The sequence below is a fragment of the Sorex fumeus genome, unplaced genomic scaffold (assembly GCF_029834395.1).
Source record: "Sorex fumeus unplaced genomic scaffold, SorFum_2.1 ptg000003l, whole genome shotgun sequence".
Classification (NCBI taxonomy): domain Eukaryota; kingdom Metazoa; phylum Chordata; class Mammalia; order Eulipotyphla; family Soricidae; genus Sorex; species Sorex fumeus.
In genome coordinates this window covers 437,792-453,145 of record NW_026606060.1, presented here as the reverse complement: position 1 = coordinate 453,145, position 15,354 = coordinate 437,792, and the positions used below count along the sequence as shown (strand labels likewise).

The 15,354-nt window shown below is 33.4% G+C and overlaps 1 protein-coding gene across 20 annotated transcripts in view; it reads right to left on the bottom strand.

The window, feature by feature from the left end:
* NRXN1 (neurexin 1) overlaps positions 1–15,354 on the bottom strand; it is a 1,264,827-nt gene that overhangs the window by 1,128,076 nt on the left and 121,397 nt on the right. For 11 of the 20 annotated variants that reach the window (XM_056118460.1, XM_056118477.1, XM_056118503.1 and 8 more), the window contains one exon: positions 11,968–11,997. The exons of 6 other annotated variants lie outside the window; for them this stretch is intronic. In XM_056118460.1, the coding sequence (XP_055974435.1) occupies positions 11,968–11,997 (30 nt within the window). Of the gene's footprint in view, positions 1–11,139; positions 11,216–11,967; positions 11,998–15,354 lie in introns of those variants that run through there. 3 more of the 20 variants (XM_056118582.1, XM_056118590.1, XM_056118576.1) reach the window with 2 other exon arrangements.

Genomic DNA, 15,354 nt, shown 5'->3' with positions numbered 1-15,354 from the left:
GTAGCTTGTTGGGCTCTCTGAGAGGGGTGGAGGAATTGAACCCAGGTTGGTCGGGTCAGCTGTGCAGAAGGCAAACGCCCTACCGCTATAGCTCCAGCCCATTAAGAATATAATTAAATAAAGAAAAAAATGCTGGCTTAGTATAAGGATAGGAAATGTATTAATGGAAATTAATTTTTAATTTGGAGAATTAGGCATAGGGGGCTTAACCAGATAATTTAAAAACAAAGCCCATCACATTAAATCAAAATCAGTAAATGCCTCAGGAAGCAATAATAACAACATGCAGATGGCTATCTGGCAGTAGGTTCAGTAGGCAGATTTTTGTTTCAATAAAAATATAACAATTAAAACTCTGCTTTAAAGACTGTTCCATAGTTAGATATCACATCCTCCTCTAAAAACATAAAAGAGAGTTTGGATAATCACCTGGTACTGAACAAGCTAAAAATTTGCTAAATAAAACTTGAAATAGGAGACCTACAAAGCAGGAGTTATTTTTTTTTCCTATTAAGCCCATTTCATTCTGAAGTAATTAGTTAGCCTTGAATATTAGTGAATTTCATAATTACTGTGATGAAGACGCATAAATACTTTCTGACAACTAGTAAATCATGATTAACTTAAATATTATTCTGGGTAAAATGTAGTAGCACCCTACCAAATCATCTGAATAATTTCCCCTTTTCTATTAAGCTTTATTTCCTATGATAATTATCACTCTCTAACTTTCATGTAGCTTCTAGCTCCTCAGAATGTAGCCAGAAAGGGAATGCAAGATCATTTTCGTTGCTGTTTTGCTCTGGGGTCACACAATATAAAATATTGTGTTTTATATATGAAAAGCAAAATACGTCTTTGGCCTTTATATTATTTTGCTCCATGTGCTTTTATGCATTTTTTCTTATAAAGTGCTTCATTTTATCTGAATTATGCATCTGTAGTTAACACCCAGTACTCTTCCACGTGTCCTACTATTGAGCACCCTCTATGTTCTAGAAATATAGTGCACAGTTTACTGATACTCATATCTCAAGTATTCCTGAGGCAGACCACATTGTTTTTGCTCTAATGATGTGGAAAATCGGGTTCAGAGTGGTCAGTTAACTTTTACAAAGATACATAGCTGGTGTGCTCAACTCCAATCTGCATAATCTTTTGCTTTATTCTTCACAGTAAAACTCACTAAGTATCTACCATGTACTAAGATCTATCTTCCACAAATAACTGAAAATAATATTATGACCTTCAAGATTATGACCTTAAAGTATCTCATAATAGCAATGACTGACAAATTGATAAAAGCAAGTGAACAGCAGAATTTAAAATTACAAATAAATATTAGGTATAACAATGATCATAACACCAAAATAATTCACTTGGCCTTGCAAGGAAGAGGAGAATCATATACAATTTTCAAAGGTATACTAAGAATGCAGCTAGTCTTTGGCCAAAATAATGTTTGATTCCTTGGGTGCATTCTTCTGTCCTTGATTCCAGCTACCACCAGTGCAATGACTCAAGGGTGAGGTGATCTGACCAAGGATGCAACTGTTGGTGACAGTTACTTATGCTCAAGGCAAATCTAATGGAACTGGGAGGGAATCAAGTTAAAATGCATGCGAAGCTGATTGTTAGTAACATAATTCATCCTTTAATTTCAAAAGTCACCAGGAATACAACCATAACAAGCCATCATGTAACTCACTGAAGTCTGCACAGCAGCAAAAATGTATTTTCACAAAGTTTAATATAAGATTTCTGGCCAATTTTACTTCTAGCAATCTTCCAAAACCTAGGGTTGGATCTTCCACAAGGAGTTTCTGTGAAACGAAATCACAATTGGCAATTTAGGGATTTCCACCCCCCTGGCAACACTTTAGTCCCATCTAAATTTGATTGTTTCCTTGAAAGGAGTTATTTAATTTTCTCCAAATGGCTACTGACTTTATTATGCCAAACATAGAAACTGAAATGGAAAACTGGGTCAGTTGATCAAGTAATTCATGTCAAAGAATAAATATTGCTTAGAAAACTCACATAATGGGAATAATTTTAATTTCCTAAACTAACGTAGTATCTCGTAATCAAACTTTTTGGATTATAACTGGTCTGTGCAAAAAAAATCATTAGTTCCTATAACATATTTGCACCTACTAGCTTGAAAGTACATAAAATAATTATTGGGGGTGACTTAAACTACTATGCTATTGAGCAAGCAATCATGCTGTCATACATGCATGGCAATTTATGGCAAACAACCCAAGCAGAAAAGCAAAAACTACAATCAGTGAAATACACATTTTGTACATGGAGCTATGATTTGAATGTGTAAAGATATCTCCAAGAAGATAGGAACTGCTATTATCCCTGTATTTATTTATCTTAATGTCAAACAACCCTTCTGAAAATCTGTAGCTTTATACCGTTAACAGTAATCATCTTACTGACTTCGATAATAATGACCAAAACGGAATAGAGACTTCCCTCTTTCCCTCTCTGCAACACTATTTTCTAATGGATGATAAATTATTTTATGGGAAATATGGCTTGGAGGACTATGATTTTGTTGCTGATTTTTAATTAGAGATTTCTCATCACTGTAATTTTTCATGCAGCTTCCTTAGTATAAAAGAGCTGGATGTAGATCTGGACTACCTGATAAATCATCTGGTTGGACATATGATAATTTGTTCCTGGGCTGAGAAAAAGTCAAAGGCCCTTGGGTATATACAGCTGTTAGAAAAGAATGAATCTTTTTTTTAATTTAATGTGAAAACACCAGATAAGATAAATGAAAATAAAGTACAAAGAGAATTGTTTCATTTTCTGAAATCTCTTTCTATTACAACTGCCAAAAAGATCCATCCTGAAAAATGTCACAAAAAGAATATTATTTGAACCAAACTTCTAAGAGTTTCTTCTTGCTGTCTACATTCACATGAAAGCAAAGATGAATTATGATCTCTTTGTAAGGACGTACTCAAGACTGGTTTTATTAGAGCATTCAGTAGTGCTTAGGGCTTATTCCTGGCTCTGTGCTCAGAGATTATTAGTCTTGCAGGACTGGCCACATGGATTGGCGACATGCAAGGCAAATGCCTTACCTTCTATACTCTTCTATACTATCTTGAGGTCCCTTGCTAAAAATATTTTTGTTTTAAAATTTCATCCATTTTTTGTGAGTACATGAACTGTGACAGTCTGCTAGAAAGACAGAAATATCAAATCTGAGTCTTCCTTCATCTATTTAAGGAGGAACAATTATATTGATTTTATTTGTCCTTCATGGGAAGATTTATCTTGAAGCCAAAAAGGAAAAATAAATGAACAAATCTGTGCATTAGGAGAAAAAAAAAAGTCAAGAGGAAAATTTTCATGTTTTCAGCCGGTACATCAATGCTCAAGGAGAACTTGCTTGTGTGGATACATGGGGTCCCAAGCTAGTGACCCGAGACACCAGAGGTTCTGCCATCAGAGGACTTATATTCAGGGGGAACAAAAGAGATAATAAATGGCAGACAAAATAAGTGAAAAAACTTAAAGTGAGTTTAAGGACAATTATTAATATGAAAAAAATGAGAATTCAGAGGAGGGAAAATAGAATGAAGTTGGATGGTAAGGGAAGTCTCTTGAGAAGGTCTCACTTGAGAAAAAGAAAAAGGACATGATACTAGCCAATTATTTAAGTATATCAAGATAATTATATATTATTTTTATAGCAGGAACCTATTTAAAAGAGGACTTAATTAGCTTTTCCTTGAAATTTTGGTATTCAGGTGACTAAGTTGTTGGCAGCCTGCTCAACCTATATGTCATTATACGAGGTAATTATGAAGTGCAACATTAATTAATAAAAGTTTTCTTTGATGGTAATTCCAGTGAGAAATTTTCTCTCCTTTCTCTTTTCAAACTATACATTTGCATCTAACAAGTAGCATTTTGCCAATCAAAATTCTTTGTTCAAAGGGAACCGAGTTCATTTCAGATATATCACTGTTATTATCTTAAAGCTGAAAATTTGGGGTTATTAGCATATCAAAAATTTTTATTTGGGGTTGGAGAGACAGTACAACTGGTAGGGCACTTGCCTTGCATGCAGTCAACCAGGGTTCAATCCCTGACACCTCATGTGGTCCCCCCAAGCGTAGCCAGGAGAAATTCCTGAGCACCAAGCCCAGAACAACAGCTGCACATAGCCAGGTATGACCCAGTAACAAAAAGTCAAATCAAATATTTTATCAACTAAAATTTATGTTTGAAGCTCTATTATGTCACTATTAACTGCAGAATGCATAATCAGGGCATTAATGTCCAAACTGTATAACTTCAAATTATCACAAAATCATAAATTATATATAGAATAAATAAAATATATTGATATTAATATAGCTTATGTCAAGCCTTGGCAGATCAGAAATAATTAGTTTTAAAATGTACTATATCTAACTACATATGCATGTATGTGTAAAAAACAAGTTTCATTAAAAGTAAAAGAAAACGGGCTGGAGCAATAGCACAGCGGGTAGGACGTTTGCCTTGCACACGGCCGACCGGGGTTTGATTCTCAGCATCCCATATGGTTCCCTGAGCACCGCCAGGAATGACTCCTGAGTGCAGAGCCAGGAGTGACCTCTGTGCATTGCCGGGTGTGACCCAAAAAGCAAAAATATAAAAAATAAAAAAATAAAAGAAAACATACTCAAGAAAGAATATGAACTCCAAGTATGTAATATTTTGAAAAAAATATTATTACAAGCCCTCCTAAATTGTCATGCAACATTATTGGTGAAAGAGAAGTAAAGTGTATTTCCCCAAATGTGGCTCAGTAAGAGTGGAAACAGGAGACTAAATTATTTGCAGAGGCAATAAAGAGCCACTAAAAGATCCCAACTTCTGTATTATGATTCCATGACTTTGCATTACCAAACTGCTGCTCCGTGTTCTAAGGTGAAAATTGACTTCTCTAAATAGAAGCCCTTAAATTGAGAATCAACCATATTCCAAAGAGTATGACCATTTCCCCACATATATTTTATAAGAATTAACAGATTAAAACTCACTCCCTCCTTCCTTCCTTCCTTCCTTCCTTCCTTCCTTCCTTCCTTCCTTCCTTCCTTCCTTCCTTCCTTCCTTGCATCATTCTTCCCTCCTTCCCTCCCTCCCTTACTCCCTCCCTTCATTCCCCTCATGGTTCTCAGGGTTTACTCCTGGCTCTGCACTCAGGGATCACTCCTTATGGGCTCAGGGGATCATCATCAGATATCGTGAGATCACCATTTTGGATGCTGGGGATCAAACCTAGGTGGACCTTGTGCAAGGCAAGCACCCTACCCAGTGTCCTATCTCTCTGACCCCAGGAAATGAGATTGTTCTTTCATGATAATTAGTTTGTCGATGGGGAAAAATCTTTAAATCTTTAAAGTCTCTAGCCATTTCACTTTAAAGTTTCCACAAGCTTTTTCCTACCATAGTAAGCAATAACTCCTATCATGTCTTGTAACTTAACATTGTCAACAATTTATTTTTAGATTAACTCTTAATGTTCTTCCCTGACCCAAAAGTCCATCTTTCTAATTAAAAACTCAAATTACTTCAGGATATGAGTTAAGCACTAGGGAAATTATAGTGCCATTTAAGAACATTAACTAACACAATTTAAGACAATGTTCTTTTACCAGTCTAAATGTGTTGATGTTGGTTTGAAATATATTTAGATTAACAAAAAAGGACAGATAAGATGAACTCACTATTTTAGAAAAATGTCATCCTTTATAAAAGTCCAGTAGGTCATAATTGAAATTTGGACTATTTGCAATTTATTTCAGCAAAGCATCTAAATTTTTATTCGTACCTCATCATTTTTTAAGGTATGAGTCTATGGATAACCCAATCTGTGCTCTTCTCTGGGAATAAATAAATATACTACAATTTTAATGCAATCCTTTTTTTGTTGATCAGTTATTCACTGCCATCACTGTTTGCAGAATATATAAAGACATGGGAAACAGAAAATATTCAGAAATACGAAGGAGCTAGGATTTTTATTAGTAAATAAAGATTGACTGAATTTCAGCAAAAGAGTAATATATGTACTCTTCACATAACTCTTCTCCTGAATTGCACCCAGAAAAAAATGAGTATATCAGCTAAAGATAAATGCAAAGTAAATACAAATTTTCAATAAACACAGAGTCTTCCACATTTATCAAACTGATGAAGTACAAATGATGCCTGATTCATAAAGCAAAATGTTGACAATGATGAGAATATTGCAATAGTGTCAGTCATAAAAAATAATCCAAAAAAAAACCTACTGTGTAGTTTACATATGCACCAACAAAGGTTATGCTGGAGCGATAGCACAGCGGGTAGGGCGTTCGCCTTACAAGCGGCCAACATGGTCGACCCGAGTTCGATTCCTCCGCCCCTCTCGGAGAGCCCGGCAAGCTACCGAGAGTATTCGATATGCCAAACACAGTAACAACAAAGTCTCCAATGGAGACGTTACTGGGCCCGCTCGAGCAAGGTTCTTCCAATATTACAAATGCTTCCAAACAATGCAGCATAATTAGTATGCATTATAATCTCAGTGATTGGAAATTAATCACTTCACAGACAGATAGTTATATGAGACACAAAAGTTGAAATAGGTAACAAAGTGACAAAAGCAAAATATATATATAGAAAAACTAAATGCTTCATTGTCTAAATAATTAATTATTTTGAGAATATTGTGGTCTATTAATTTGATCTGATATAAAATTTCAAAACACAATCAGTGATCCTGTTTACTAATTAGTTCTAGTGAAATAAATTGTATTTAAGTATTAACACAGTTTTTTTAGAAATCTTTTTATTATAAATTATTCATTTTAATATTTACACTTATACTATAAAGCTTAAACATTTTAAAAATGTGTGACCCTGTGCTTAACAGCTGCACTTGTAATACCTTGTTCTTCCATGAACACAAGCTTCCAGAATAAATGTTCACTTGAAAAAGTCAAAGGGACATTTATTTTGAAAATAATACATGATGAAAGTTTTATAAATACAGAAACATCAAATACAACCACCTAATAAGATAAATTTCTGTTTTCCATTAAAGGAATTTTTATACAGATGTGAGCTATTTACATCACAACAGATATAGTGAGATTGAAAAATATCAGAAAACACAAAAATAGCATAACCAGATCTAAATTTCAGAAAAATTCAAGCACTTTTTCCCCAGGAATACTGGAAGTTAAAAGACAGGGTCTGATTATTTCTACTGTTACAATAAATTTCATAAGTGTTATAAGAAATAATAAGTATAAAATACATTGATGTTAGTTCTTATCGACTCACTGCTTTGCAAATGCTAAGGAAGATTAGATTTTATTATAATGATGCCATATTAGGAAGAATATTACAGCATTAGCAATCGGTATGAATATTGGGAAGCAAAGGAAAGTTAGAGACAAACATATAATTTGATGTTGCAATTTGTTAATTATTGGAATTAAGATTGCTCTTACTTTTTCACAATGTACTTGGTCGATTCCAAAGTGTCAAAACTCTCCTTTCCATCATCTCTTCCAAATGTGTAATCCTCATGCCCAACCCACCAAATAGAGCAAAATTACACCATAACAAAGGCAAACTGAAGATAAAGTAAAGTATGTCCTGGAAATACAATAGTCAAATATAAAAACAAACTTCCTGCCCCCAGGGAGCTTACATTCTACTAGGAAAAGTTGGCATTAAATATGTAATCGCTCATGTAGCTATTTCACTAAGACAACAGTTACAAAGAAAATTAGTAAGTTCAATCAAAACTCTAAAATATAACTGACAAAATAACCTAACAAATTGTGTAACATACATCTTGCATTTTTAAGTTATTAAAGCAACATGCTGGCAGAATTAGTAATATCATCGACTAACATTTTTTTTAAATTTTCCATTCATTTCTCTTAGATAACCCAGACAAAATAATTGAAGAAATGAAGTGACCAATTAAACACATGTATTGAAAACAAAAACACAATGTAAATCACAGAAAAATAGAGAATTCTAAATTCTAAATGAAATGTGTCATAAGATCATTTTTACCGTGCTCTTTATAATACCATTAACATATTTCAAACAATACCAAAAAAATACAATATTTGAATTTATTCCAGCTGGAATAAGGGTTTCTCTTATAACACTACTTGCAGCTATAGTAAAGAAAGCTATATTCACCAAGATGAAGTTGATTCTTAAACAATCAGAAGAGGCAAATTCTTGTTTATAAAATATGACAATAAGTCCAAATAACTGAGTCCACATCTGAAATAAAGATGACCAATTTACAAAACCAAGCAAGGTAGCCCCCAGGAAAAAAACGAGAAAGTTTCCTTTTCAATCACTATGATTTAGCTAGCACATAACAATGATTATTAAATGTCTCCAAATGACTTAGCATTTTATCTTGCCTGCCAGTAAGGGGTGAGAAAGTATGAAAGTGAGCCACCAACAACTCTATAGGCTACATCACAAAGTTCACGCTAGTTCTTACCTCCAGAGAGAAGCTTGGGAGGCAGGAGGAAGAAAATCACAAGAAAAGCCAACTTTACAGGAGTTTTCAAGGAAATAGATTCATCTACCACACTCATTTAAAAAATTATGATATGTTCAGAACTTATACACAACATATCAAAATAACGAGGTGCTTGAATGCAATTTTACTTCAGAATTAAAAAAAATAAATACTTTAAATAATAATGTTGATTTGAGAGCCCTTGAATTTACGAGTCCTAAAGAAAAAAGAAAGAAAAAAAAAAGGAGAAAAGTAGTACTGCCAAGAAAAATTAAAAAAAAAAAAACTGCACCAGGATTCTACTATGATGGAAAAGACTTGTGATGCATGAATTTAGAACCCATATTATTTAGGGTGAGCTGGTGAGTTGTAGTATCTGATACCAAATTTTACACACAGGTGGGGAAAATATTTTACACACTAATGGATCTAACCTGATAAAAATTCGTAATGGAAAATTTCTATGGTCTTCCTTGTTGTTTGTTTATTTTTACCACTGGAACAGGTGGCAAAATGTAAGGTTATCTGTGTATGGAAAACCTGATTTAGGCTTTTTTAATAATTGCTGAAACTAAATGCCACATTTTTACACTGTCTCTGTGTTTTCATTTTGTCACTTATGCTAACTGCTCAATAACATTATTTACCTATCATGTATTCCATGCATAGATCAAGATTATACTTTTGTTCCAGAATGAAGATTCATTAATTTGTAATAAAGAGTTTCAAACTATATCTCCCATTTCTATACACCCAATTACCTAATGTATAAAGGTGGTTGCTCTGATTTGCAAAATACACATCTATTTTGACATATTTTTTCTCTAATTAACATAAAAAGACTCCTTATTCCATTAATTAAATAATGTAAAGGGGGAAAACTGTTTTTCTCTGTACATCTAAGCTGAAAAAATAATATTGGATAAAATTTTGTTAAATAAAATTGGCTGCACATACACAATAGAAAACATTTAGACTGACACAGAAAAACTGAAAAGGCAGGTATACCAAACAAATATCAGCTGGAATAAATAGAAAGATGTTCTATGTATTCAAAAGGTTATACAACTGAATAAATATAAGTTACTTTTTTACAGCAAAGTATATGATTACATATATTTAAAAGCACGTTTATATACATGCATTTGTACAAACTCAAATAGATATATACAAACACATATATCATGTACATCACTTGGAAAAACACAAATGCAATACATAATGTAGATTTATATATCATGTATACAAATGTATATGGATAGAGGGAATTTTTTAATATATTCTATTTATATATGTATCTCTTCTAATACATCCTATTCCTTATTATCTATCTATATACTCCTACAGGATATATATATGTGTATATATATATATATAGCTGTATATATATGTTAATTCTCTCTAGCCCATGCTAAGGAACATAGTAGGAAATATTAACCCAAGAGAGGGAAGGGAATGCTAATTTGACCTTAAAAATAAAGTTTAGAAATCATCCAAAGGGTAAAATCTCTAAGAAAATCAATATAAACAGTCATCTGTGTAGTCGTCATAAGTCTTACTGGAAACCACTGTGTGAAGTACAAATTAAAAATAGCAATGCTCACTTTTTATTTGTCGAAAATTGTTTAAATGTTTCTAAAACTCAACTTGCACGTAAAAAAATTTTGATATCATTTCTTACTTTTACCCAGCTCATGTTCAGAAACTTTTCAAAAGCAGAAACATTTCCCCTTTAGATGACAAAATGTAAAAGTGTTGGACTCTGAGCTTTTGTCTAAAGTCAGCAGATAAAAATCCAGAACATAATAAATATTCAGAGAATGCAAGAATAAGGCATGTCCCTGCTTTTAAAATAACTCCAAATGCCACCCCACAAAACAAAATCAACTGTATTAAAAACTAGGCACCAAAGTCATATTAAATAATACAGATTTCAAGATGGTTAAAGGTTCTACTACACGTTTGACACAGCTGCATATTACCAACTTTCTTTCAATGAAAACACTAGACACAATGTGGATGGTTGTAAATGGCGAAGTAAACATGCTTTTAAAGTTGGCACCAAATGCTGTCAAAGATTGCACATGCCTGACTTACCAAGGGATGCAGAAATGTATACCTGGTTGATAATGTTCTTAAAACAATGTTAGTATGTGTTAAAGAAAGAACAGAGTTGTCTTACTTTTTATCACTTTCAAAATACTGCTTTTTCAGATTATTGTGAAGTAAATACAGATTTACATATATAATACACACATGTGACAACCAGCAGACAATGAATGCGGTGACAAGCCCCCAGCTGTGCCATTTCGATGGGACACATGCTCAGGCTTATATGCCAATGGAGACGGCATGGGGAAGCTGTCGGCACAGCTGAATGCTTAAGGTTGGTGCATTATGGTGACTGCAACGATCACTTAATATTGAATGACACTGCAAAGTTGACATGGCACCTGCAGCAAATTTCTAAACATTCCGATAGAATCTACTTTAACTTTATGAAATATTTATTAATATTCATACCTACCTCCTAGTGCTCATTTACTAATACCAAAGGTCTATATATATTCGCATGAGTTTCAAACACTTAAATTCACACAGGTAATATTAAGAAGAAATAAAATAGTGTAATACCTTTACTTTTACCTATGGATTTGGTGAAATGATTCCATGAAGAAAGGGTTTCCATACAAAGAGCGTAAAAAAGAGAGAAACAACAATAAGAATTATGAATACATGTAAATGCACTACTCTCTGAAAATTAAATAAGACAATAAAATATAAATATTTGAGGAAAATGGAGTCAATCAGTTGAGAAATCTGCCATTCTCCTGGCAATACATGCAAGGAAATTAGAAAGCCCGTGCTGAGTCTAAAGAATAAAGCAAGAATGGAGAAACACAATGGCTAGAGGTAGAAAATGTATTGATTCTTTGGGTCACGTAATTCGCATTCTAAAAAGCCAGAAGCCCAAGATGTCTGCACTGTTTCAAAATGCCATGCATAGGTGGAAAATGGGCTCATTTTGGGGGTAGAGTCAGTTAAATTGAATCTTCGTTTTTGGATATTGACTTCCTGTGGTTTTCAGTTTCTCTTTACTCTAACTCCCCCTAAGATCATATGCTGATGTATGAAAACTTTCAAAGTTAATATGTCTCATTTATTTGCAGATAATATAGTGCAAAGAATGAAGAAAATTAAGACAAAGTTGCAAACTCAAGTCAGACAGACAAATAAAAAAGAGGAAAACACAATGGAGAAATGGGAAGGAAAGTTAGGCGTTTGATTGGCAGCCAGATCACTTGCAAGCATTTGCCATCCTTCGCAGCAACGGTTTGAAAGCAGCTACAGAACAAGAAAACACCGGAAGCAGAGTGGAAAAGGAACAGAGCCCATACCTTCGTCGCCCATCATCAGGTGCGCCAGACCTTGAAGGGAAACAAGAGCACAGTCAGCAATAAACAAGGGAGCATGGGAAGGCAGGGTTGTCACGGAGACAAAAATGTTCAGTGACAGACATCACGTTTCCTACGAGACATGTCTGTAGCACAGAGGCAAATCAAAAAGCATACTTTCCACCTCTGGTTGAAATGCTCTGGGGCCAAGAATTCTGGAACTGCAATTTAGACACTGGCATATGCTGCCCCGTGTATCTCTTCTCCCTAGCAGTTAGAACATTCAAGACTTCGAGAATATGACTAAGAATCCAACCTATCTCTTCAATATTGCATTTGCCCTTTATGTCCCCGAATGAGACTGTTTGGAGCACGGCCCACAAAGAGCTTGCCCTTCTTCGATGATGAAACTGCACTTTAAAAACCCAAAAGAGTATATGACACATGGGCTGGGTCTGGTCTTTTTCCCCTCATCAAAGAATGAGCAGGTTCATAATTAAATGAAAAGCATCCTTAGTCACACTGAAATGATAATGCAGAAATGTCTCCTTCCTTGTCTGACACATGTCACAACTAACTCGATTTTTTCAAATACAAAATTTAAAAAAAATGTTAGGCATGCACTTGTAAAGTTAGATTTTACCACAGGATAAAGTTTGCAAAAAACAATGGATCTTCTTTAAATAGGCTCAAGTAATTTAGCACAAAGAACAAAATTATTTAGCATTCTATTAAAGATACTTAAATACTAGACTATGAGTTATTGCTAGCATGTATATTTATGTACATATGGATACGTTAAAATCAGATCATTTTAACAAATTTTTAAAAATTTTAAATTCCCCTTGTTTAACCAAGTGCTTGACAATAAATTTCAGATTGAGGATCACTACTTTTCTGAAGAATACTGTTAGTGTGCTTTAAAAAATGTCCTTTCACTATCCAAGAAGATATTTTAGCTAAATTTTATAATTTACAGATATTTCTTGTTTTACTTTTGTGGCATATCTCTATTTTCAGGGATCACTCCTGATGGAGCTCATAGATCTTTACTGTAAACATAGAACTGTAACTACTTATTTATCCATGAAATAGCAGTGATCTGGGAAGATGTTATACAATACAGTTAACATAAATTTTAACAAAAAGTTAAAATTTTCAGAACTATTTTAAGAATATTTGAGATGTTATTTATACTACATTTTATGTATTATTGCATTAATATGTTATATATTATTGCATAAAATATGTTATATTAGGGATGCTTAAATATTAATAGAACAGAAAGAAATTATTGCATACAATATCTGTTATATTAGGGTTATTTAAATATCAATAGAACAGATAGAAATCTTCACATAATCATGATATGAAAATCATTTAGCATAAATGCTTCTATAATAGTCTCTATGTACTGCCTAAGTGATTTTAACAAGAAAAATATATAGTAAAAGGTTTATAATCTGTTATAAACTCGTATTTATATGCATATCTAAGTTTTTAGATAGCACAGTGGTAGGGCTTTTGCCTTGCACGCAGCCAACATGGCCGACCCGAGTTCGATTCCTCCGCCCCTCTCGGAGAGCCCGGCAAGCTACCGAGAGTATCTTGCCCGCACGGCAGAGCCTGGCAAGCTCCCCGTGACGTATTCGATATGCCAAACACAGTAACAACAAAGTCTCCAATGGAGACGTTACTGGGCCCGCTCGAGCAAATCGATGAACAACAGGAGGACCGTGACCATGACCGTGCATTCAACAAATAAACTTAAATTTAGACACCACAGGTGTTTTTGATATTTTAATAAGCTAAAACAAATAAATTTCCTCAAACATTCATACTTTTCAAGCTAAACCTTGGAGTCTGTGGAAGCTCAGGTATATTGCTAAAGTTGCAGTACATATAGGGTTGTTAAAACTTAATTTGATACATTTTACTACAAGTCTTTATGGGCTTTTATTTTTAATATCTTGTCAAAATTTTTCATGAGGTGATTTTGTCTAGTAAGGAAGGAAGGCATCCATGCTGATAAGCTTGATTTTAAAGGCCCATGAAATGCAAATTTGATTTAAAGAGAAAAAAATAAAATTATGGAACATTTTACAAGATGGTTAAGAAAAAGCAAAATAAGATACTTTCTAAAAATTATTTGACTTCAATTAACATGCACAATATAAATGAGACTGATTAATTTTGAAAGATGTCAGACATTTAGGGTAATATTTTTATCAAGTGCATATCACATGCAATTAAAATATAGTAGAGAAAAACAGAAAACACATATGAAGCCACCACTTGCAAAACAACTGACTTCTTTTAAGGTTTGTTTAACTTAAATAATAGAACAGACATTTTGAGAAACTAAGCATTTACAGTGTCCATGAAAGAATTACAAAAATAATGCTGACTCCAGCTACTATGCTGATCCCAGCTACTGATCGACTTTGTAATACCATAGTTTTTTTTCTGAGACATTAAATCTTAGCAACTTTAATTCATTAATTTATATTTGCAGTGCCAGAAGTTGAACCTAGCCATAATTCACACATTCAAATCACTGTGTTCTACAGTTGAGCTTTATCTTTAGTCCAAATCTGTTTATCTATAATGTTGGATGGGATCTCTTTTACTATCAAACCCATCTCTCTGTAGAAATGCACATTAATTTTATTGAGTTACTGACTGTATTCTAAAATACTATAGCAAAATAAAAATAACTAAATTCTTTTTTTCTGATATGTGATATCATTAAATAGCCAAAACTGCTAATCTTATAATCATGTAAGTTTAAGTTTTTGGATTCTACATGAAAAAATGTATAGCTTTATCAAATTTTCGATAGAGAAAATTTCAGAAAAATTTTAATATTAGCGTTTTACTTAAACACAATTACAGATATACTTACCAAAATCATGCTGAGTGCTGAAAATTTTCATTTCCACTGACCAATGGCTAATGCCTTATTTAAATTTATGCCTATTTCTATATATTATATTATCTTTTTTAAAAAGTCAATTGAATAATCTGCAACTAAATCAATAGGCTTGAGATGATTTAATGCCAAACAAATAGAAAAGTCACTCGGAGCAAGAAAAAAGGTGGAGGCAGCATCATGCATTGGATTTGAAACGGCACAAAAAGCATTTTCTCATTGAAAATCAAAGAAGCAGGATTGTATCATTTTTACACATAGAACTGCAAGACCAGAATTACTTTCAGCATCCCCTGGGTTACTGAAATTCAAGGCCTGGAGTCAAGTGTGAAAGAACTGCATCTTCTCAGGCTGATGGCATGTGTGAGTTCTATATGAAAAGTTACATACAATCCAGAAATCAACAAATGCTCATAGGGAAGTTCAACTTACCGTCCAAATTCGAGATGTACTTATTT